This window comes from Chenopodium quinoa, unplaced genomic scaffold (assembly GCF_001683475.1).
Source record: "Chenopodium quinoa cultivar QQ74 unplaced genomic scaffold, ASM168347v1, whole genome shotgun sequence".
Lineage (NCBI taxonomy): Eukaryota > Viridiplantae > Streptophyta > Magnoliopsida > Caryophyllales > Amaranthaceae > Chenopodium > Chenopodium quinoa.
Genome location: NW_018742433.1, coordinates 1648172 through 1675349, shown reverse-complemented (window position 1 = coordinate 1675349; position 27178 = coordinate 1648172). Strand labels below are relative to the sequence as shown.

Sequence of the window (27178 nt, the reverse complement as noted above, 5' to 3'; positions counted from 1 at the left end):
AATGGCGACCCCTTTGGGTAGGTAAGCCGCCACGTCGTCGGTTAAAGGCATGTACGTCGGTCGGAGTGGGTTTGGTTGGGAAAGACTGGGCATCATCCTAAACGGGGTGCCGTTAGGGACACCGTCCTCCGGTTTGGAGCACAACTCGGCATGCAACTGACGCAAGCACACCTGATTGAACTCGCATAGATCTTGATCATTGTAAAAGTAACGGGTTTCGTTAAAGTCCATTTCCGGGACGTTTTCAAAAGGAACCCTACTAAAGTACATTAATGGGCCTTTCGGGTGGTATAAGATATTTCGAGAAGAACCAGCAATTTGCATCTTCCCAAGCTGCTTCGTGATGGACAATGGCACTTGCACTCTGTAATTCATGGTGAATTTGGATTTTGTGCTTTGTTGGCCGGAAATAATGGAGGTAAAAAGGGAATTCATGGAAAATAATGGAGGAAACAGTATATAGGGATTGAAATAGGAGGATATAGTTTCAAAATTCAGTGATTCTTCGTGGCAAACAATGTGGTGCAAGGAGGTTGTTTTACACAAACAAGATAATATGAAATGAAGAAGTAAAGTGAGGACAGTGCCACCAAATAGGATAATATGAGGAAACTGCCATCAAATTACAAACATTGCCACCAAATACAACAAGTTAGAAAGTCAAGTACATGTAAAAAGTTAAATACATTAAGTACGTCAAAAGCTTTGATTTTAAGTTTAAAGTCTCTGATCGATCAACATGAAGTGCACAGGTGAAATCATTAGGCTTCTTACAAAGGGTGTTCAGTTGATTTTGCTGACACACACATACACATTAGGCTTCCTCATGGCTTATTTGTCTGTGAAGCAAAATATTTTATCGCCATTCCTCACACCCCGAAGACTTACTAGTGGAGACACCTTTTTGTTCTCGTGAATGATCATGATTTTGTTTGGACTCACATCCACCTCCTCACTCCAAACTCGATATAGCCCGTCAAAATCGTCATCCACCATGACTAATACCTTCTTCCTCACTGAACGTGTTCGGGGCTCTCGGAGATAGACTAGCTTCTTGCGTACATCCATGTTGGCCTCAGGTACCTACGTTTAAATCAAATTACAGCCCCAGTTTAACTAAATTTTAACTTATATATGACGACAAAATACACTCGATACAAGCGTGCACTTTTAACAACTTTATTTTAAGGGAACTGAAATGTATGACGAGATAAGCGTAAAATGACATGAAATTAAAACTAACTTTGAACGAGCTAATATGAACACGAAATTAATGATTGACACCACTAAATTGGTTATAATTCACGGTTGGCGTAAATAACATCAAATTAAACAAAAATAACAACTGAGCTAATTTCTTGGCAATAATCTCCAATTGAAGGAGCTAAAAAATCGGCTGTTTCGACGACGAGGGAAGGGAGGAGGGGTGGTTTCGTCGACCTGAGAAGGGAGGGGCTATTTTGGGGATGGGGGAAGGGGGTGGTTTCGATGGTGTAGGTGGGTCGCCCGAGTAGTTTTAAGGGTAGGGAGGGGCCGACCGGGTGTTATCGGTTGTTAGGGGAGGCGGGCGGTTGAATTTTGGTCGGGCTGGGGGTTGGGGCTAAGGGGAGGACGGATGATGGCTCGTTGGGAAAGGTTTTTAATTATTTTTTTTCTTTTTTACAAAAAGAATTTGGACCAATTATGTTGCGATACATCACACATGGCTTTTACAAAATAAAAATCACCCTTTCTTTAAGTCACTGGTAAATCGACCTAGTGGAAGAAAATCAACCCAAAAGTTCATAGTGCTCCATAATTAATGTAAGTTGGGATTATTGAGAGTAAATCGCTGAAAGTTCGGATTAATAAATTAAAGTGAATTTTTCTAAAAATTAAACTTAGAGCTTGGAAGCACCCAATATAATAGATCGAAAAGCAAAGACAAGTCTAATTCAGGGTTAATTGGAGGATGAAACGGAGTCGTTTGACTCTTGGAATTGCCCTTTTTAATCTCTTTAGTTTTAATAAAAATGTGTTCCTTTAATGGAAGTGGTGTTACTTATGTTTGTTGAAAGATGTAGCAAAATTTCAAATTCAAATTTACATAAACCTTGTTGAAGGAGGATGGTTATAGGTGTTGTTAAACCTATTTGTATGTGATAAGGTAAAAGTCATTACAACATCATGACCTTGTATGAGAATATATACTCCCTCCGTCCCACAATATAGTTTCTGTTTTCCTAATTTAGAGACCCAAAATGTTGTTCCTATTTCTATTTTTGAATAGTATGTAAAGACCATTATACCCTTATTTTTTGACTTTATTCATTGAACTTCCTAATTTACCCTTAACTTGCATTGTACTTTTTTTCACTTTCTCTCTCTAACTTTTGTTTATAATTGTACTTTTCATTTTTTTTCATTTAAATTATCCACTTGCCTTGTACTTTTGTCTAGCTTTTTTCCACTTCTCCTCTCATTTCTTAAATACCATGAAAAAATCACAATAAGAACTATATTATGGGACGGAGGGAGTATAAAAATATGGTTTTGTGAGATCGCAAAGAAATGTGATTGACATGTATGAAGCATACATCTCAAGAAGATTTTATCCATTTGAATTATTGGGGCCCCTTAGGGTAAGGCATACTGATTTTGGGTTGTCTCCGTCATTTCATCAACATTCATAGACTTTTAATTGTATGTTAGAAAATACCTTGCACAACACGAAACATCATCACCAACTTCCCTCGTTCTATCAATAGTCCCATCGCATGTTTAAATGTATATTGGTAAGCCTTATATGCATTGTCATCACTCGTTGTAATAACTTGAAGCTAAGGTAAATATCGTTAATGACCTTAATTGGTATTGTGTAAGGGCTTCTTATGCCAATAGTAACTTATGTTATTTTACTGTCCTTTCGTTTGTTGTAAACTCAGTTTAATTAATGTAATTTTAGCTGTTTCTTTTTTTTTAAAAAAAAACTAAAAACTTACAAAGATTTGATACAAGCTTTGGTGTATGAAAATATTTAAAAACTAGGTTAAGTATAGTGCCATACACGATAATTTTAAGAAATTATTATCAACTTTTCAATATAATTGGTTATTTTACAACAATAAAACAAAAAATCTAAAAATACTATGGACAATCTTTGATTAAAATATGAAAGATAAGTGGATATATCTAATAAGTATAAATTGAATAATTTGATAATCTTAAATACAAAGTAATAAAATCGTCTATTAAGTAATTGAAATATTGATGTGTAGATTCAAATATATAATTATATATAGATCAACATGTTTTGAATAATGCTTTTGCTTCCTGACAAAAAAAATATATATCTATATATATATATATATATATATATATATATATATATATATATATATTTTGAATGAGGGCAATAAATAATACTGTAATATTAATCTTCATGAGATTTTTGTGTGTGTTTATATTAATATTATGAAGTATAGTCGAACTAATTTTTATATATTAAGGTAGTAAATAGTAATGTTTCTATAAATAAAATAAAATAATTTAATATAGTAACATATTTTTACTTAGAGAAGGGAAAGAGCGGGGTTATTATCATTCAAGGGGTAGTAAATGTATATGCACTACTCTATTGTGAATTCTAATCAATAAATAAACAACTTTAAGGGAAAAAAATATAAATACTCTTGTGTAGTAAATCATTATATGTCGCAAATCATATTAATATTTTGTATTATAGTCATAAATGTTTGTGTGAAAAGGTAAATCAATCTTTTATATTTAAAGTAATTATCTTTGTATTAACATATATAATAAATTATTTTTGTATAAGATTTTATTCTATGATTGAGGTTTTTTTTTTTCAAAAAACCAAAAAAATAAAATAAAATTAAGGACACACCAGGAAATGACACGTGTCATTGCTGGTGTGTCTTTTATTATATAGTTTATTTATTGTTTATGTTTATATTTATATTTATATTCATAGTTTATTTATTATTATTATTATTATTATAGTTATTAATATTGATTGATTGATTATTGATATTTAAAACATATTTACTTAAAACCTTTATAAAGCCCACCTATCTCATAATTAGGCGATCATATAAAGACTCGTCCCATTTATTTATCAGACGGATCTAACCCATATTATAAGTATGGCGGGTCATGGCTTTTAAAGGCCTCCATCCCTATTTCCTACCTCTCTGAGTTATTTCATTGAAGCGCACTCAACGTTCTCCATTGAAGCGTTCTCCGTTGAATCTAATTCTTGTATCCCCCATTGAAGCAGCTTCTAAGGTAAGTTGTTTGTTGTTGTTATCATCACATCAATTTCACAACTAGGGTTTATATTTGATCTAATCTAATTTAATTATCAGTGCTTTAAGTTTAGGGTTCGTAAATTCTTTGATTATGAAACATCATATCCAAAAGAAAAGAAAATTATGAGCGCAATTTGATTATTGAATCAAATATCCCTAAAATTATGTATTTTTCGAGATAATTCAATATGAAATTAAATCTCTTTTCCCTGCGCTTCCTCAGGGACGGGCCTGTTTAAAATTCAGCGTAAAATCTCCTAAGTTTAGTTTTGCAAGATAATCATTGCTCAAGTCAATCTTAAAAAACCCACATAAAACCCCTTTATTAATCTATAATCATAATCATAATCAAATCAAGTTTTGAACTTTGTTTTGTAAGTGGATTTTTTGAATTGAAATTGACCTGTTTTCACTGATAACAGGTCAGCAGCTCCTCCTTCCCTGGTTGCTGGGGTTGAGTTTTGGATTGGGGTATTTTCTGTAATTTGTAAATTAATCTATAATCATCATAATCATTATCATATTTGTAGTAATGGGTTTCAACATGGTGCCTTACTCTCGCTTGATGACAAAACGGAGTAAGGTTAAGAAGAGGTCATCAACATTGGTTGTTTCGAAACGAAGGAAGGAACTAAAATCGAGAGGGGAGAATGAGGCTGAGGCTGATTTAGAGCTCAAGCTTGAGTTGTTTAGCAGCATGATAGACGAGCTGCTGACCGAAATATTCCTACGTCTCCCAATTGACTCTGTGTGTCGATTTAAGTTGGTTTGCAAGCATTGGTGCTCTTTACTCTCTAGTGATTACTTTGTCAGTCGTTTTACCGAATATAATCATAATCAACAATGTCCTTTTACCCTAGTGTTCCAATATTCAGTTTTTGGTCCAAGTGGAAATGCGGAAATATTGAATCCTATTGGAGCCATTTCTAATCACCCTGTGTTGTCTAAGTCTCTAAGAAACAGACCACTTGACCTGAATTTCAAGAGGGACTTTAATGACAACTTTCTAAAGATTGAGCCAATGCGTGTTATGGCCTCGTGTCATGACCTGCTTCTTTGCGGTCACTTTGGTAGTCTTTATGTGGTCAATTTGCTTACGAGGTGTTGGATACACATTCCCCCTCCTCCTATCCGCGACCAGGATCGTGAACGAACTATTTTAAACTTAATGCAGTATCCAAAAGCTGGACTTTTGTGTTCCCATGATAATAAGAATGGAGATGGCTTGTGTAAATATAAGGTGATTTTACTTCCTGGTATTCGTAGCGATATCATGTTTCCTCAACCGTGTGTTGTCGTTCCGCCTGAAATATATGCCTCACAGTTTAGCGTTCGAATCTTCTCTTCAGAGTCGAGACAGTGGGTGGACATCGCTGTTGATTGGTACCCCTGGTCATTGAATGCTTATCTCTCCTGTACCCCTATTCTATCTCACGAGGGCAAGTTACATTGGCTAAATGGACCCTCGCTTGTTTCTCTTGATGCAAATGCAAATAATCTCAGCTGCCATTCAGTTGACCTACCAAATGAATTATCCATTAAGCCCTCTTTAATCTTTGGATATTGCTTTGGAGTGTGCCAAGGGAAGTTTCGGTTGGCTCGTCTTATTTACAAGAAGGCTGATGGCGGCACTGTCCTGCTTGTTTGGGATTTGGAAGACTATCACAAGGGGGTTTGGCAGTCGGCACACAGGGTGATACTTCAACATCAGCCATCTCTTAAAAAATACGATTATAGGTTCAGGCTCATGGCTTTTCATCCCTTTGATAGGGACATGGTATTTGTGGACATGAATGGTGTCTTTCAGTTCAACATGAGGACAGGGATACTTGAGAGTTACCATCAACTGAAGCTTGAAAAAGGTTGTTATTGTCGAATGTTACAACAACCATCAATTCCACTGCTCTTTCACCGAGGGTTCCCAACAGCAGTATCCGTACCCTCATAGGCCTGGCTTTAGAAGCTAACGTCAAAAATATTCTTTATCCACACTTCTGTGCAAGAAGTCAGAACACTGGTAAGTGAGTGTTTATTGGATGTAATCTGTCAAAATACAAGCAGTTATATAGGCACCAACGGGTGATCGCATGGTGGTGGCTGTGTTGGCTTTCTTATTTGTTAATTCCAATAATAATATATTTATATGTATAATAATTACTATCATTATCATTATATAATTTTTTTGTTTTGTTTGCACTTGATCGGAGGGAATGGAGAATCTTATGTGACTATTTTGTGGAATGACATTTTGGTTCATTTGAGATTAAGGTATTGCTTGTTGATTGTTAATACTTCAATTTTCCGCTAAAAATTATCTTCAGTAATTCATTATTTAAAAAATAAAATAAATTACAACTCTAGAAAGTGTGTGTTCTTTTGCATTTTGGAATTTTACAATTTGGTTCATGTAGTCTACCCCGCTTATGGGATTAAGGCATTGATTGTTAATACCTTAATTGTCCAACAAAGATTATTTTTAGTAATTGATCATTCTCTTTTGTAAAATTTATAATTCTAGAAAGTGTTGTCCATTAAAAAAATAAAAAATGAAAAGATTTATCGGTCCCTTTATCAATTGGAACTTATAAAGTATGAAGACAAGCATGTTGGCCTTGATATTCTAAAGTTCAGCATAATTAATAAAACAACAATTAGTACATTTGGAACTATGAATCAAGAATTCAAGACCTATTATCTTCTAACATTATAATTAAGAAATTTAATTGGTTTTTTTTTTTTTTTTGGTTTATATACTTAATTTTAACTATTGTATGTATACTTGTAAGGACCGGCTTCATAGTCTTCTTGACCTCGAACCATATATGACTAACATGAGGTGTGCACTCTATGAATCACAAGCAATTAAAGCAAGAAAATACCGCCAAAAAAGAATGACACTGTGGTAGCATAACTACAATTAGACTCATGCAATATGCATGGTTTACAATAGAGAATGATCATTCCCTCAATGTCTTTCTTTGCGTCATTTGATCTAATAAGCTCTAAGAGTTACAAGAGTTCTTTGTCTGTTTGTGTAAATACTGTGATAGATTGAATCATAAACTAAACTAATAACTTCAAATAATTCAACCAATATATTTTAACTTGTATTATGAATTATTGTTACGAAGATTTTTTTATTAAGTGAATGCAAATGTTTAGTCTTGATAAAATGATATATATTGTATGCTGTATGAGAAATTAATCTTATGCCTTTTCAAACTTAGAAATGTCATTATTTACATAGGGAATTTTCTGAGTAGCTGTGGTTGAACCTGAAATGTGCAGTGGATTAAGCAAAGTTTGTTTCCCTGTTATTGAAGATCCATTGTGTTCTCTGTAGCATATTTTTGTGAAGTTTGAAAGTGTCCATGTGTTGGCCTCTGTTTTTTGCTGTCTTGCTTGAAGTATAACTATCGTAGTTCTGGTTTTCTTTGATTAGTTCATTGCTCGGTTTGGATACCATCTTCTTATAATTGTAATACTAGGTATCTTTTCAATATCTTATTAATTAATCTTGGAAACAGATTAGATAGATGGTGAAAAAGAAGTAGATATTTTGTCATCATCTTCCTTGCAATTGTTTACCTGAACTGCTAAACGTCGCTCCCAATTTACCAGGCGTCGCTCCCATTTTGACATGAAAGGACCATATTGCCCTTTCTATAAGTTGGACTATATAAGGCTCTACCACTTGGTTAAAAAGATTCCCGAGCATTTTATATTATTCCCGAGCACATTCGATCCACTACTTGGTTAAAAAAATTCCCGAGCCCACGACATCCAACCCAAAATTCCCGAGGCCACCCCCAAAAATCCCATTTTTTTTTAAAATTTTTTTTATTAAACTTTAGTGACGGGTTTAGGACGATAGATGACGACAACGATTGTACTCCGGAGGCATCGTCGGAGGATTCCGTAAGTCCTAGAAATTTTTTTTTTATTTTTGAAAAGCGTACATCCGCCTAAAATTTCCGGATCCACCGTGGAAGATCCGGAAATTCTAGGCGGATGTAATTTCCGGATCTTCTATGGTGGATCCAGAAATTTTAGGCGGATCCACCATGGAGGATCCGCCTAGAATTTCCGGATCTTCCATGGCGGATCCAGATTTTTTAGGCGGATGTCCAATTTTTTTTTTTTTTTTGTTTTTTTTTTTAATTGATTAATTAATCAAAACGAATTTTTTTTTACAAAAATTAATTAATCAAATTTATTAATGTAATTTTTGTATGATAATTATAATTTTTATTGTGATTATTATTTTTTTGTGATAATTTGAGTAATTAGTACTAGTATTATTAGGTAATATTAGTTATTTTTGTGAATTTGCTGTGTTTTTTTTTTTTTTAAATTTCAGATTTTTAAGTTTATCGAGCATGAAATGTGTTGTAAGTGTCGTGAGTGAGTCTCGTGAGTATTTATATACGAAGGGTAAATACGGAATTTCAAGGAAAAAATGCGAGCGACGCCTAGTAATTTGGGAGCGACGTTTAACAACCCCCTTGTTTACCTTTCAATATCTCTGAAAGATATTCTGGCATCATCTTCCTCATTTTCTTTGCAATTATAACATCAAGTGAATTGCTTTTGTTGCTAATTTTATTTAGTAAATCCTTGATAGTAAGTTGGGTTATAATTCTTGTTTTGTTTGAGCGTTGATGCAATCACATATGAACAGTAAAGCTTGTTTAGCATCCAGATTTTTAAGCTTGATTAGTGACATCTTGTTTGTAAGTTTGGTGCATATTATACTTTTGGCTATGTTACCTGGATTCATATATTCATGTACGACTAGGCTATTTAATGAAGAATTTCAATGACTATGGCTCAAAATGAAGTGTCCAAGTGTCTATATCCACGTCCAAGTGTTAAAGACTTTTGGTTATCTTGTTGGTTTCAAGGTAGTGTTGCAGATTTTTATTTTACTCGTGTTGGCTTGGCTTGGATCAAAATGTGTGATATTTGATATATCTTGCCAAAGAACAGTATTGAACTTGAAAGTTATGGATACATCTGTTGTAGTAAAATGGAAGCTTAGGATGTATACAAAGAGTTTAATTCTGTAATCCCTAAAAAGGGAGGAGCCTGGTTACTGTTCATTTGAACGATGCCATTTCTCTTTTTCCCTCACTTTTATAGTACTTATGTGTTGTTGCTTGGATGCACGTGTTCCCCTCTTTCTTGTTGTTTTCTTGGTTCTTCCTTCTCCTTCTCTCAAATGGCGATTGTACGACATCTTCTTTTCATTTCTCCTCCTCTTCTACCTTTATTGGTGCTTGTATGGATCTTTGGCTTGCGGTTTTGCTTGTAGGGAGTAAACCTTCTACCTCGGCAGGTCATGCACAGTTGACATTGTATTGTGGGCCATCTATACTTGCTTGTGTGGTTTTCATATGGTATTTACGCCTCATCTATATCCTCCACTTGTTGAGACCATTTTACCCCCTTGCTCAAAGACACTTTTTATCCACACGACTTTGGATAATCATCAGGTACATAATATTCCTTTTCGACACTTCAATTCGTGTGTTTAGTTGCCAAATTTTCATTTTGTTCCAATTTGGTTGATTGAATTAGATTGGTTTTGAGTTGGTTGTTACAGGACTGATCCCATTGCAAGGTATGGGACTTGGATCCCATATTGGTCATATAGGGGGCTAATGCGAGGTTATTATATAGGGCTATGGGCTCTCCATCCTTTGAGCTAGCCATGGTCTTGTATCAATAATATCAGAGCCAACCTCGGAGTAGTGACCCACGGAGTTGAGCCGTAACCAATGAGGACGTCGATCCTTGAGTAGGGGCAAATGTTATAGGATTAATCCCATTGCAATGTATGGGACTTGGATCCTGCATCGGTCATATGGGGGGCTGATGACCAGATGTGGGGTTCATATAGGATTATGGGCTCTCCTCTTGGTAAATCCCAAATGCCTTGATCATGAACCAATGGAGCGTGTTCCTCTTGGTAAATCTCTTACAATTATATATATAGGGAATGGATCACGTGAAAACAAACCTTATAATGAAAATTGAAAACAACTAATTCTAACCGTCGAATATAATCTGACGGATAATATATCATTTAACATTTTTAGCTTTCGATCGTCATTTTATAACTCTCACATTTTTATTTTCTCTCTCCTACAGTCCTACCTATCTGCAGAACTCTCTCTTCTGATTCTCTCTCCTAAAAAAAATTTGGTAATTCTATCTCATTTTTTCATGCAATTTGATCTTGCCATTAAATTTGATTTTTTCATTCAGCTAGCAATTTTGATTCAGAATCAATTTAGTTGAAGGTAAGTTCTTACACCTCTTTCCTTATTTTTGTTTTTCGATTGCCTAGGTCAAATTGCTTGTTTATTTGATTTTATTATAGTAGTTGTTAATCGATTTGCTAATTATCGGTAATCGATTCGCTGATTATTGCTACTCAATTTTTTTAGCTGTTTAATTCTTCCTATATTAAGGTTCTTCGCATCTGATACTCTTATTGGTATTTTTGTTTGCTGTTGATTCAAATTGCATTTTGCATTCATATTCTTGTGAAGTTGTGATTATTGTGCAAGTTTACTGCCATTTCTGTATATTTTTTTTCGACTTTGGCTAGTTTAATTTGCATTTTTATTTAATTCCTTTAATCTAAAGTTAGTCGTATTGGATCAATTTTAGTTAATTGGTTACTCACATTGATTGCTCTAGTTGTTAATTGATTTTTGGTAGTTCATAGTGTGATTTAGTCAAAATTAATAATAGCTAATTATTTTCTTAGTGTAAATTTGTGATTATTTGATTTTTGAGTCTAATTTTTACTATTTTTTTGTGTAAATTTTGAGTGTAATGTTTGAGTGGATTATTGCATCAATTTCGTATGAACGCAAGATAATAAATATTCTATGAGTTTTGAGGTTTTTGATATAATTTTAGGCTTGATTTCCAAATTTTTACAATATTTTGGTGTAAATTTTGAGTGTAATGTTTGATCGGACTATTGCATCAATTTCGTATGAACCAAGTATTCTCCCTGTTCATAATTGATTGTTTAGGCTTGACTTTTTAAGTTTATAGCTTGTTAACAACGGTAGATTTATTTAGAGCATGAAAAGAATAATTAGATGTATCTTATAAAATTTTAAAGATATATTCTCATGATTTTGGAATTACATTTTAGTGAAACGTCAGTATTTTAATAATATCATAAAAGTGTATTTTAGACAAGCAATCAGAAATGAAGTAATTTAAGGCCCCACTTTGAACACGGTCTTACTCTATTTTGATTGTGGAATTGATGTGTGTTGATTATCACAGCAGCCTGACTTATTGACATCTGATGCAGGTAAAAGAAACATAGTGGAGCTGGTTATGGTCTAAGAAAAGGATGAAATGAGTTCCGGACTAAACAATGAAGTAATTGAAGGGAGGATTCTGCCTTGGCACTGAAATTGTGAATGGAGGTAATATGATCCTGATAAATGAGTGCCCTGCATAAGCTAACTCCAAATATATAAGGTAATAGTACGTACTAATATTATCTCTGTGGTCTAATTGTTCTATCGATAATCACCTAAGTTACAAGAGCTTTTGTATAGTTTGATGTTTTATTCTCCTTAATTTGGTTGAATGTTTAATATGAGCCCACATAACTTATGTATCATTTGGATGCCAATAATTAGACTGACATAGAGGCTTGCTAAGTTCGGTTCCATAGAGGCTTTTCAGTTTCTTGAAAGCCTAGATTACCTAGATATATGGGGTGACAAGAAACTTGGGAGCCTAGGAGAAGCTGGAAATGTTTTCTATGGTTGTTCATCTTCCCTAAAATCATTGCAAATTCTCAATCGCTATACTTTGCGGAATGTTGTGCCTGGTGGATAGGAGCATCTCACGACCTTGGAGAATTTAGAGACAAGGGATTGTAATAATATGAGTTTATTGATCTCAGTTTTTTACGCGGGCGAAGTTTTTGGCATGTAGAAAGCCTATTAGCTCAATTGGTCGAGTGCTGTGTAATCACGGGATGTAGATTCGAATCCTACATAGGTTTAAATTTAAACAAAGTGTCTCTTTTTAATATGTGGTGACCTTTTTTTAATACCACTTTACTTTTTTACATAGTGACCTCTATGTTGTCAAATTAATATAGTTACCCTATTTTTGTATATAGTGACCTCTACGTAAATGTTGTCAAAATGGATGTAGTTACCCTATTTTTGTGTATAGTGACCTCTTATGTAAATGTTGTCAAAATTGATATAGTTATTTTATTTTTATATATAATGACCTTTATGTAAATGTAAGTGGTCTAAATTGATATAGTTACCTTTTTTTTATTAAAATAGCGACATCTATGTAAATGTTGTTAAAATTGATGGATATAGTTACCCTATTTTTGTATATAGTGACTTCTATATAGATGTTGTCAAAATTGATATAGTTACCTTATTTTGAATATAGTGACCTCAATGTAAATGTTATCAAATTGATATAGTTACCTCATTTTTTTATATAGTGACCTTTATGTAAATGTTGTTAAAATTGATAAGTTACATTTATTTTATACATAGTTACCTTTAGGTAAATGTTGTCAAATTTGATAAAGTTGTCTTATTTTTTTATATATTTAGTTCTAAACCATAGAGTATATATAATGGAAAGTTGGAATGATCACTTGGCTTTTAAATCGTTAGATCTTGTTAGTAATAATGGATGATCGAGATTTTCTATTTTAATTTTCACTATAAGTTTTGTTTTAAGCGGAACCACCCCGTATATATATGTTAGATAATCATGTAGTCTTATAATGATTAGTTTTGCAAGTCAAATATTGAATATTGTGTATGCTTAACAATGACACTTTCAAGACTATTTTCACAAGTTGATATAGTTTAAAAAAGTTGATGGAAAATCCAATTATACTGTACAAATGAGAGACTGTGTACAAAGAAAATACAAAGTATAAATGAATAATAATCAATTCATTAGCTACATTAATTTATATTTAACTTACCTTAGAACCTTTTCTGATTATACAATATTTGTTACGTTGTGGACCAATTTTAACTAGTATTGTCAAAAACATAAAAATTAAAATTGTTTTGTATCCATGGCGTGTAGTGACAACATTTACCAATTATTATTATCATCGTCGCCATCACCATCATATGATGATAATCCATTTCTTTATTTCTACACAATATAATCTTAATCTCACTAATCGCCGTCAATTCAAATTGATACTAATATCATGTTCGGATATCTCGAACCATCATGGCGCCATTATTAGAAATTTAGAATGAAAGATACATGAATGCAAGTTATCTTTCAAAAGAAAGCAACGTGTTATATATGATTATATGATTCGAAGCACAAGCCAAATGCAGAACACACCTGTTTACAACAGAAAGAAAAGGGGTAAAGTATGGTGAAGCACAAGCCAAATGCTGAAGTGGATCCATAACCTTAGTAGTTAGCTTATGTGGCATTCAACCCTTTGTCACATAAGACATGACAAATAGCTAGGCAACACCTTGGATCGGCTTGGATTCCGATAATTGACCGTTGGAAGGATCAAAAGCTAGATATGATATGCTAACATTAGGGGTCATGAAAACTAAAAATGTACTCCCTCCCATCTTAAATTGTTGCTACATAGTGGAAACACAAATATTAAGAAATGGGTAGGTGGGTGCGGGGCCCACATGTAATGAGTGGTAACAAGTGGGTTGGTAGGGGTATTTTAGTAATTAAAAGGTGGAAATGACAAAAAAATAAGGGTAAAGTTGAAAAAAATAGTGGGCTCCACAATCCTAAAACAGAAATGTAGCAAGTAAAAACAATTGGCCCAAAAGGAAAAATGTAGCAACTAATTAAAATAGGAGGGAGTAGTATTGAAAAAGATACAAAGGAATATATTCACTTTTTAATAAATGTGTCATATATTGTACTCGTATCGTATATTGATAGGTAGTGTAGGTTATTGAATTGATGCCTTTGGTCGTGGTGCATGTCTTTGCATGTTGGGATGACTGTCGTCAACTCGTAAGATATACTTAACAAACTTATTTGATGTTACGCGATCAAACTTAGTTGTAAAAACATTTGATAACAAATTCTAAATGGTATGAGAAATTTTCTTGATTTTCAAAGTTTTAAAGAAGATTCATTACTTCAAAACTTGTTTGTTTATGCATTGGATCGGAATAATAAAGAATTAACGTTGTGAATTAATAAGGTTTGAGTTCTCAAAATTAAAATACATCCCACGCTACCCTAATTACGACCATTGTATTGTTAATCAATCAATCAAAAATAATTGTACTAAATTGTCTCTCCACCCATGAGGAAAGTAATTCCTTAACAGGTAACTACTCTGATCCCTCCGTTTCTTTTTTAATGTTGCTCTATGTATTTTAGACAATTTCACAAAAAGTGTTACACTTTCTTTTTTGGGTAATTGTTTTTCTTTATCTCTCTCCGATCACGTGAGCCCCCTTATATTTTTTTTTGTATCTTTATCTTTCTCCACTTCAAAAAATGCCTGTAATGGTTGGGAGATAAAAGAAACGACAAGCAAGAGAAAAGCTACTATGGCTGAAGTTCTTTCTTTGGATCATCTTAATACCCTACACATCGATGTACGTAGGAAATCTTGCTTGTCTAGTTGAAGAGATTATCAATCGCCAACTTAGATTAAAAAAGTTTCACATACACGTAGGAGATAAATTTGACTGGCAGAGTACTTATGCCAAAAGCATGTGCTTCAATATAGCAGCTCACTTTGGAGTACCCAAGCCTTTCATGGACTGGCTGGAGAGCTTCCTACAAATGACAAAGCAACTTTCTGTAGTGAACTAGAAGAATCTCTCAAGTCTTGAAGAGTTACCGTTGGAGTGTTTTCAACCACTGAAGCACCTACACATTCAAAAGTGTCATTTTCAAACTTTTCTTTCATCTACATTGTTCGAAAGGTTTCAAGGTCTGCAAGAGCTCCAAATTTTTTCTTGCCTAAAACTGGATACTGTGTTTCTTTCCAGTAATATTGTTCCTAAAAGCAATGTGCTTCCCAGACTCACAAACATTCATGTCTGAGATGCCCCTTGTTTGACAGCTCTATGGAGAGGTGTAGCTCCATCTACAAGCTTTCAGAGCTTGAAACATGTGAAAATTGAGGAGTGTAAACTGGTAAAGATTCTCTTCCCCTTAGCTATTGCTAAAATGCTAAATCAGCTAAAATACTTGGAGATATCAAATTGCGATGTTATGGAAGCTGTAATTGCTTACATTGAAGATCATGAGATTCAGATGGGTACGCCGTCAGGTGAGCTGAATAATAACTGCACAGGGATAGAGTATACCCATACCATCTTTCCTCACCCATTAAAGCTACAACATTTGAAGAACATCAGAAGCCTTACTCAACCATGGTTCCTTCTTGTTTTGCCAACTTTGGAACATCTAACAGTGCTCTCATGTCCATGCCTCAAGCTTCCCATAGGGCTTTGGCATACATAAAGGAATTATCTAAGAATTTAGTTAGTTAATTCTATCTAAAATTGCAATGTTAACGGAAAACGATGGATTATAGTGTGTGTGTGGAGGGGGGGTGTGTGGATGTGTGTGCGGGTCAGTAGGTGGGGGTGAGTGTGTGTGTGTGTGTGATTGATGATTGAGTGCCTAATATTCAAACAAGCAATGAGGTTCACTTTGTTGGTGTGTGTGTGTGTGCGCGCGTAATTGTGATTATGATTGATGAGTGCCGACATGTTGTCAAATTTAAAGAGTATTTAAACAAGCAATGAGGTTCATTTCTTGGAATCCTCTCTCGATATCTTTTATCTAAACAATGGTGTGATGGATAAGCTTCTAATTTTGTCATTGCCTTGCAGCATGTGCATCAAATTTTCCAACAACTGCTTCTGATTATGGCCTGATTGTTCCAAATGGACGTTATGCAATCTCTACAAGTCACTGTGTACAGTGCAATTGTGGCCCAGGGAGCCGCAAGTAAGTAACTTAAACAACTTAAGATGATTTTCACCTTTCAAATTTATTTAGAGATACTGGTTTACTTGTTTGCTTGGTAGATTAAGCATGGTTGTGGTTATGTTTACAGTTTGTATTGTATGCCTATATCATTGGCGGTATCTTGCTCAAGCATGCAATGCCGTGGTAGCAACCTTATGCTTGGGAATTCTACTATTCAACAAACCAGTGCTGGTTGCAATGTTACTTCTTGTAATTACGATGTTTATTTAAATGGCACAATTCTAACTACGTATGTTTGTCTATAAGCTGCCATCTTTCTTGGTATTTAATATTTACGGTTGAAAGTTCTCTGGCTGAAATTCAAATGGCACAATTTGAACATGTTGTACACTCTAAAGTTTTGTTCTTCTAATTAGCACCAAGTATTTGCTCATTTGACAAATGAGCTACTAACTATTTGCTCATTTGCTAAATGAGCAAATAAGTGATTGCTTATTTCCCAAATGATCAAAGAAAGGTTTGCTTATTTTCCAAATGAGTAACTAATTATTTGCTCATTTGACAAATGAGCAAATTAATGTTTGCTCGTTTGACAAATGAGCAAATTAATGTTTGCTCGTTTCACAAATGAGCAAATTAATGTTTGCTCGTTTCACAAATGAGCAAAGAAATGTTTGCTGATTTAATGAATAATTAAAGAAATGTTTACTCACTTGACAAATGAGCAACAAACTATTTGCTCATTTTACAAATGAGTATTGAATTTTTGCTCATTTTACAAATGATTCTTGCTCATTTTGTCAAATTAATGCTCATTTGTGAGTGTGTTTGAATGTTTTAAATATGATAGCCTACTAGCTCAAGGGTAGAGCATTGTGCAAATGCATAAAAGAAGTGGGTTCGAATCCCACGTAGGTTCATTTATGTAATGTGGAAACACAAGTTTGTATGAGAGTTTAATTGTAACAAAGTTTATATAGTTATAAATCATTTCAAACCATTTTATTCCTCATATAATTTAGTACGAATTTAATTTTATTTTAATTAATTTTGTTTATAAGGATAACCTATGTAGGAATTGAACCTACATCCCCTATGCATTTGCGTAGTGCTCTACCAATTGAGCTAATAGGTTTATCATATGTTTTAAATCATTTTCTATGTTATAAATTTTTAATCAGCTCATTTGATAAATCAACAAATAATTGTTTGCTCATTTGATAAATGAGCAAAGAAATACTTGTTGATTTAATAATGATTAAGGAAATGTTTGCTCATTTGACAAATGAGCAATTAACTTACTTGCTCATTTGTCTAACTAAGTTTTTGCTCATTTTTTAAATTAGCAACTAAGTATTTTCTCATTTGACAAATGAGCAACTAATTATTTGCTCATTTGACTAATGAGCAACTAACTATTTGCTCATTCGCTAAATGAGTAAAAAATTGATTGCTCATTTTCCAAATGATCAAAAAATTGATAGCTCATTTCCCAAATGATTAAACAAAATGTTTGCTTATTTTACAAATGAGTAACTAATTATTTGCTTATTTGACAAATTAGCAACTAATCATTTGCTCATTTGACAAATGAGAAATTAAGTTTTTACTCATTTGTTAAATTAGCAACTAATTATTTGCTCATTTGACAAATGAACAACTAACTATTTGCTCATTTGCTAAATTCAGGTTGTGATTTATATTAACAACGCAAAATCAAAGCTACTTGTTATCCCAAGAGAACATTTTGACTGAATTACCAATTCCACCTAAAGAAGCTCCATTGTTATCATTAATCTAACGTTTTTTTTTTAATTATTTATTTATTTATTTTTTATTTGTTTTTGTAACCACACCCACATTGAATCCATATATAACATACATGAAAGGGGGCAAAAAGATGTGATGAAACAAATCACACAAATACTGCAGGAAACTGCAGGCAGGACAATACATAATTACCCCAAAAAAGAAAAAAAAAAGAAAAAGAAGAAGACATGTGGGCAAGATCACAAAAGACATTGTCTGATGAATAGCAAAACCATTCCAGAGCACACCATTTTGTAACTAATGGCCTAAGCAGAAATTGAGTGTACAAAAGGTATTCAAACATCTGTATCTCCCTATAACATATGTCATCCTACATTCCTACGCCCCCTACGTATATAGCTTGGATGTGCGTGCGGCATACACACTTTCAACAATCAATCAATATTTCAAGTGAACTAATTCTTGTCATAAAGCATCTACATATTAGTGCAAAAAGGCAATCCAAACACCCACATTCCGTGAGATATTTTTTCAAATAAAGTGTAAATATTTTAGCAATATTTTCTCTAGCAAGTCAGTAAAACTATGTACATTTAAACCTCCCCAGACCTTGACCCAAGGCTGGATGACCTGAAATCCTGGATCTGTACCAAGTGGTGGTGGTTATTCTCTAGAGAGCAGAGTGCTACAAGGCATTGATGTTTCAGTAGTGATATGCTAAGCAGTTTGCATCAAGAATTTATTTCTTCAAGATATTACTAGACTCTAGAGCAATACAATAATATCCCTAGTAACCATAATGTCTCTCTTTTTCAAGGTTAGTCATCATCAGTAATGTTATTACAGTTAAAACCAGGAAAATTTCAGTCGGGTCAGGTTTGGGTTGCTCCATCAAATTTCCGGGTTTGAATTACTATTATGTACCAACATATAGCGAGCTTTCGTGATCTCCACTTAACTTAGTCTGAATCCACAAAAAGGCTTATACAAAAGGTGCACTGCAAGCTTATGTTAGTCGAACCCTTTTCTTTTTTGCTTAGTATTTTATGAATCACACTTCAATCCAATTATTTCCTTCATGCATAACTGCTCCAAAGAATAAAGCATTATTAACATATGCTTGCAAAGACTTCCAGACTATAAGAGAACAATATCTAGGCTGTCTGGTCAATTTCCTAGTCATATGTTCAAGAAATACCTCAATTAACTTACTGAACTTTGTATCTCTTAATCAAACCTTAGAATGTACATATGAATTTCAGCATTGGACTAAAATTCTAGTAACAATTATTGATACTAAGCCTCTTTGCTTATCTAATTTCTCCCAACAATCAGATAAACAAGCGATAATTACTCTCTAACAACAAACAAACTACATATAAGTTATATTATGAGCATATAATACTTTTACTTGAGTAATATCATTCAAAAGCAGATGTTCTGGACAATGTTTCAGTATCAATAAAAGAAAATTCCCATTGATTATGAACATCACAACACCAGTAATTCGAATGGTCTATCACTCAATCATGCACAAGAGGACACATTTAAATAGCAAAAAATTCAAGAATAATAAAAGCAGCAGATAATTCACCTGCAATGTGAAAAGCCTATTATCAATCTAAACTTCTTTTGTCAAGAAATCCGCCCCAACTGTGGCTTTGTATTGATTACTAAACTTATGATTCACAAATCTGATCACAAACATTAAGGCTAAACCATATCATACAATATAAACATTATCTCCAGAAAAAAAATTATTTCAATCAATCAAATCAAAACAAAAATGATGAAAAGGATACTGATTCATCAACGAAGTTTTTCCAACACTGCAAATCAAATCAAACAAAAATTACCCAACAAAAAAAAAATCAAAGATCACAACAATAATGGATAACAAAAAATCAGATTATGAAATCGCACAGGAAGTCGAAAAAAAATTAAACAGGAAACGCACAGGAAATCGAACAAAAATCAGTAATTTTTTTTTATCAAATTGAAGCTAAAAATCGATATGATGCAATTAAACATGCAATTCAATGATTAATGTAATTCGAAAATTAACATGTAATTCGATAATTTTAATGAAAATTTTGAATCAAAAAAAAAAATTCGATAATCATCACAACATGAAATTCAATAACTTCAACAAAAATTCAAGAAGCTAAGAAGAGGAGAGAGAAATTGAAGGAATGAACATACCTCTATAATTGACGGAATTTCTGTACTTATGAACAAGCTAAGAAGTGAAGAGAGAAATTTTCAAGGTTGAGCCATTGAATTAGACGCCATTGATGAAGTCAATTTTAAGGAGAGAGAAGTCAGTTTTAAGGAGGTTTATGTAATTAATTTCAGCTGTTGGATTTAATATAATTTAATGGCTGAGATTTGTTCTCACATAAGGGATATGGTCTCACCCTATATATATATATATATATATATATATATATATATATATATATATATATATATATATATATATATATATATATATATATATATATATATATATATATATATATATATATATATATATATATATGAGGGATCCTGTAAGAACCCTAGTTATATAGGAACCAATCTCAGCCGTAGGATTAAGTTACTTTGGATGGTTAAGATTAAAACACATATCCTCCCTCAAACCCTTTACCATTCGTCCAAAATTTTCTCTCTCCTCTAACTTTCTCTCTCTTCGTGTTCATAACTTTCTCTCTCCTTAAACCCCCAAAAATCTCCATAGAAATTGCAATTTGAAGGATTTTCAAATTAGGTATGTTTTTTTTTTTACCAATTTTGTTCAAATTATCATGAAATTAGCATGATGTTTAAGTAGATTTTGCAATTTTTTGATTTGATTTTTGCGATTTTATGTTTTCGATTTTTGTGATTTGAATTTTGCGATTTTTCTGTTTTGATTTTCATAAATTTTGCATGAGTTCGATTTTTAGGATTTGATTTTAATGAATTTCGCATGAGTTCGATTTTTTTTAGCTCAATTTTTGCAATTTTAGGGTTGCAATTTTCAGCGGATTTATGGTTCGATTTTAGGGTTCCAATTTAAGAGATTTAGTGTTCGAATTTCAACAATATTAGGTAATTTCTGCACTACTATTGATTAATTATTGATTTTTATATTGGTGCGGTGGTGCTCTGGTGGACTGAAATGGTGGTCTGGCGGTGGTTTAATTGTTGTTTTGGGGTACGTGGATTGGTGGAAGTGGGCTGGTGCGTGTTGCAGGGGTGGTAGAAGTAGGGGAAGTGCTGATAGGGTTCTTATGGTTGGATTTTTGTGCGATTTTTTGGGCTAATGTGCGTTTTTTATTTATTTATTGTTGTGGTGTCATTGTTGTGTGGGTACTACTGTTGTTCTGCGGCTACTATGGTGGTGTGAATTTGGTGTTGGTTGTTGGTTATGATTGATGGCAAAGGAATGAGAAGGTTGGTGATGTTGGCAGAGGTGGAGGGTTTTGTGTGAGGGAGCAGCAGGGGGTAGGCTGAATTGGGGTGGCTGTGAATGAGGGGTGTGGATTGGAGATGCGGTGTAGGATAAGAGAGGGAGTGGTGAAGGTTAAGTGGCTAAGCAGCAGGGGAGAACATAGAAAAAAAATTTAGAGCACAGGTTTAGAACATAAGATAAATTTAGATCATAGGAAAATATTTAAAGCACATATTTAGAACATAGGAAAAAAATTTGGAACATAGGCAAAAGAGAAAAAAATTTAGCACATAGGTAAAGAATATTTAGAGCATAGGTAGAAAAAATTTAGAACATAGGAAAAAAAAAACTTTAGAACATAAGTAGACTAAATTTAGAACATAGGAAAAAAAAAATTTAGAATATAGGTAAAAGAATATTTAGAACATAGGAAAAAAAATCTTTACAACATAGGTAGAAAAAATTTAGAACATAGGAAAAAAAAATTTAGAACATAAGTAGACTAAATTTCGAACATAGGAAAAAAAAAAAAATTAGATCATAGGTAAAAGAATATTTAGAACACTAAAAAAAAAATTTAGAACATAAGTAGTAAAAATTTAGAACATAGGAAAAAAAAAACTTTAGAGCATAAGTAGATTGAATTTAGAACATAGGCAAAAGAATTTAGAACATAGGTAAAAGAATATTTAGAACATAGGAAAAAAAACTTTAGAACATAGGTATAAGAATATTTAGAACATAAAAAAAAAAATAAAAAAAAAATAAAACTTTAGAACATAGGTAGTAAAAATTTAGAAGATAGGAAAAAAAGAACTTTAGAATATAAGTAGACTGAATTTAGAACATAGGTAAAAGAATATTTAGAGCATAGGAAAAAAAAAAACTTTAGAACATAGGTAGAAAAAATTTAGAACATAGGAAAAAAAAACTTTAGAACATAAGTAGACTAAATTTAGAACATAGGAAAAAATAATTAGAACATAAGTAGACTAAATTTAGAACATAGGAAAAAATAATTAGAACATAAGTAGACTAAATTTAGAACATAGAAAAAAAAAATTAGAACATAAGTAGACTTAGATGTAATTTTTTTCAGGTATAATTTTTTTCGGAAAAACCTTAGATTTAGATGTACTGCAGTTTTATGGTTCGAATTCCAGCAAATTTTTTCGAATTTAGGTTGAAAGCTTTAGCGATTTTATACCTGCGATTTTTGAGGTTCGAATCTCCGTGATTTTTTCGAAATTTCAGTGCTTTTTTTTTCGAATTTAGGTTTAGATTTGTAGCGATTTTATACTGCAATTTTGTTTCGATTTTTTTTCGAATTTTCAGTAACTTCTTTTCAAATTTTCATCTATTTTAGGTATTTTTTCTCCCTATTTTTTTTAATATTGCTAATTTTTTGGTTTCTTGAAATTGCAGCAACATACAATGCTAAAATGAAGAAAAATCAGAAGTTTCGGGAACAATTTCGTAATATTTATGGTTTATGTTCTAAATTATATCTATGTTCTAAACAACAATTTAGGTGTAGTATGTTCTAAAAGTGTATGATTTTTGTTTCTTTGTTTGAATTTCTGCCACCTTATTATAGATGTTAAATTTAGTTAAGATTTCCACTTAAATTATTTAGGAGCCATATATTAAAAAATCAGCAAAAACCTAAGGAATCGTATATATCATATGATCATATAATGAAATTTGTCGTAAATATTATGTCTATCTGGATTTAGTTGTCATACTACAAAAGAAGTTAGAACATTGAAATATTTAGAACATAGGAAAAATTTAGAACATAGGACAAAATTTAGAACATATGAAAAAATTTAGAATATAGGAAAAAAAAATTAGAGCATTGATTTCTCTTGAGTTTTTAAATTATTGTCTCATGTTATTTATAATAGTGCCTATTGACTTGAATTTAGAAAAAGTTAGAACATAGTAAAAAAATTTACATGCTTATGTTCTAAACTACATCGTTATGTTCTAAATTGGAATTAATGGTTTTTTTTTTCAGCATTGTTGTTTTATGCAATCATGTTCTATTATTTAATTTTACCTTTTTTCCATCATAACCTCACTTTGATTCTTCTTTTGTTTATAATCATTTGCAGATCAGAAAATTTGGAAGAAACATCTATTATAAAGGAACTTTTAGAAGATCTTTGTTATACAAGAAAAAGGTAATTAATAATCTATTACTAAAGTATGTTCTGAACAATGTTTCATATGTTCCAAATTTAATATTCTGTATTTTACTGAACAACTCCTATGTTCTAAAGTTTGCCCTTTATGTTTTAAAGTTTTCCCTTATGTTTTAAAGTTTACCCTTATGTTCTAAAGTTTACCCTATATGTTCGAAAGTTTATGCTATTTGTTCAAAAGTTTATGCTAGACATTCTAATGTGTATCCATTATAGTATATGTTCATCTTATCCATTTATATTTGCACTCTATTTAATTTTAGTTATATTCTAATTATTTATGATTGTTTTTAAGGGAAAGTTGAAAACGTTGAAGTGGATGTAATCGACAAATCGGAATTTGAGAAGCATATTGCAAGTAAAAGTGTTGCTAAAAGACATAGCAAACTTCCAACAAGGCTTCAACCACCTCGAAAATTGCAAAAAAAGGAAGAAAGAGAAAAAGATCAAGAAGAAGAAGAGGATAATAATGGTGAGGATGATGATGAGAATAATGATAGTGAAGATGATGGTGAGGATGATAATAAGGGTGATGTTTAGAACATAAGGAATATATGTTTAGAACATCAAAACATGATGGATAATTGTTTAGGAACACAAAGCATAATGTTTAGAATATAAGAACATATGTTTAAAAAATTAAGATGTAAAAAGTCAAATATTAGTTAGATTATGAAAGAAATCTACATTTAGAAACATCACCTATTTGTTTTGAATGTGGTATCAAAAGAAACCATATCACCAAAAAGTGCATAATTTTTTCGACAAATAGGATCAGCCCATAAAGCTCTACAAAGTCTATCTTTTTCATCAACATCATAAGGAAAAAAATGCACTCCAGAGCAATTTCTTATTTTGAAAATTATCCACAAACATTTGGGTATCTGATCTATCAATATAAGCCTTCAAATCTCTATTTGTTTAGATGCACCAACATTATCATGTGATCCAGCTAATTCTTTCATCATAGTATAAGACCTCACAGGACCAACATTTACCGATTTACAAAAAAAAAATCAAAATTACTATGATTAAGGATCAACTTTAGAACATAGTAAATCATAACAAAGAAAACATTATTTAGCACATAAAAATAAATCACCTTTGAATTATCAACAATCAACTTTTATGCATAATATGCATTTTTCTATTATCCTTTGGAAATTTTGCACAACTTGGAATATATAAAGAATGATTATGTTGTTTTTTGAAATGAGTTACAAAATACTTTCTGGCATCATATCTCATACATATGTGAGCATTGCATCCTACATGAGTGACTAAATGTTTCCTAGTAATACGAACTTTTCCTTCTTCATCAACTGTTTGTTGAGCAATAGGTTTTCTTATTGCCCTGAAACCTTCCTTATTGCAAACTCCATATTGAAAAGCAATTACATCTTTGTTATTCTTCTTCCTTTTAGTAGTAGATTTCCTAGCTAGAAGTAAACCCAGCGACATTTGCATATGCTTTATAAAAACTAAGACCCTCTTCGGGATCTTTAAATATCATCCCCAGACTGGGTTTTAACTCCTCGGGAATACTTGGAATCCATTCCTTAGTGGTACCACCAAGGCTAAATGATCCAACAACCTCAGTAGTACGATAAATAACACCAACTGCATTAGAACATGAAAGTAAACATTAGAACATAAAAAGTAAAATTAAAAACTAGAAGGTAAACTTTAGAACATATAACGAAAGTTATAGAATATGAAGAAAACATTAGAACATAAAAATAAACTTTAAAATATAAAGAGAAAAATACATAGAAAACTTTAGAACATACAGAGAAAACTTTAGAACATTAAGGATAAATTTTAAAACATAGTAAATCAGGGACATACTTATAACATGTTGCTTTAGAACATGGTGAATTACTTTATAACATACATAATAAAATTTAGAATAAAGTGAAAAAATTAAAACTAGAAGGTAAAATTTAGAACATACAATGAAAGTAAACATTAGAACATAAAAAGTAAAATTTAAAACTAGAAGGCTAACTTTAGAACATACAATGAAAGGTTTAGAATATAAAGAAAACAGAACGTACAAATAAACTTTAAAAAATAAAGAGAGAGATACATAGAAAACTTTAGAACATACAGAGAAAACTTCATAACATTACTGATAAACTTTAGAACATAGTAAAGAAACTTTAGAACAAGTAAGTAAAGTTTAGAACATGTAAGTAAATTGAAATTAAAGCATTAAAAACAATAAAATTACATGAATGAGTAACAGCGGAAGAAGGATAATTAGGTTCAACATTATCTAAATCCATGAATGTGCAAAAACCTAATTTCAAAAACACAAATTGTAGCAAAAAAGCAACCTGAAATTAAAATCCAATAAAATTCAAAATCTGGAAAAAAAGATAAAATCGAAGACGAAATTGAAAAACTCAAGCAAAGAGAAAAAAACAGAAAAATCTGGAAGAGAAAATCGAAGACGAAAGGGAAAACTAGAAGATGAAATTGATGAAATTAGGGAAAAAAAACTCAAGCATATATGTATCCAACTTAATCAATCTATCCTCATCCTCTTCATCTTTCTAAAATCGTGTGTAAAAGGAAATGAAACTTTACATGGTGACAAAGGGAGTACAAAAAAAGCTATGAAATTAGGGAGATATATTACATCACACAGCAGTAGCGGCAGCAAAAAGTGTTTTTATAAGTGTACATTATAATAAATTGCTGTCGACTCAGGCTATGGCCAACTCAGGGTATGGCAGAAATGCTGTAACTCAATTGTAGTTGTACATGTAAAATGCTCAGAACACAGAAGCAAACAAGCAGTAATCAATAAAAAGCAAGACAAAACAGTGATGAAATTAATTTAACATTACTGTCAGTAGATGAAATTCAGAACAAGAAATAACAGCAAACTGTTGTTACACTAAATCATCAAGCTGACGGAGTCACAGGGCAACTCTCCTTTGGCAAGAGATAACAATTTAACAAGGCCAGGCCATTGCTTCATCACATGCCAAGGAAGATTCACCCTATGACTAATTCGCTTGCTTTATGTAATGACAACTCAGAAAAATGCATGCCTACACTTCCAATTTTGTGAGTCGATTGCCTTTCACGAGTTTTACCTGAGAAGGAGCTATCTGTATATATAGGGGTGCTTTGTTATCTTAAACATGGAGTTTAACTATAGGAAAATTGGCATATCCTTGAAATATATGGAGTTAAATTTCATATTTCTAACTTTTCTGCAATTTATGTTGACTCTTGCTATCATATCTGTAGCAAAAAACAAGAATCTGTCTCTAACTTTTATCATGAGTTATGCTTCTTCAGGATAGATTGATAAAGAAAATGGCAAAGCAAAGAGATGCTCTTTTGTGTGGGAATAACTGTAATATTATGGGCATATCCGCATATGCATGGTTTATACCAAGTATTTCTACAAAATGGGGAGTGTGAACACCAACTAACCTATGTAACAT

The 27178-nt window shown here is 32.3% G+C and overlaps 1 protein-coding gene and 1 long non-coding RNA gene across 3 annotated transcripts; both read left to right on the top strand.

Moving 5' to 3' along the window:
• Positions 1-4149: 4149 nt before the first annotated feature.
• LOC110715668 lies at positions 4150-6601 on the top strand. The gene is made up of 2 exons (XM_021894267.1): positions 4150-4287; positions 4733-6601. Exon 2 carries the CDS (start codon positions 4843-4845, stop codon positions 6256-6258), a length of 1416 nt encoding a protein of 471 aa, XP_021749959.1. The 5' UTR covers positions 4150-4287; positions 4733-4842; the 3' UTR covers positions 6259-6601.
• A 1945-nt stretch (positions 6602-8546) lies between these two features.
• Positions 8547-12477, top strand: LOC110715661. 2 transcript variants are annotated; one of them, XR_002510336.1, is made up of 3 exons: positions 8547-9805; positions 9916-10615; positions 11653-12477. It is a non-coding gene; the product is annotated as an uncharacterized LOC110715661 (long non-coding RNA). The 2 variants fall into 2 exon arrangements; XR_002510335.1 differs by having other exon boundaries at positions 8571-10615.
• The last annotated feature ends 14701 nt before the right edge of the window (positions 12478-27178 follow it).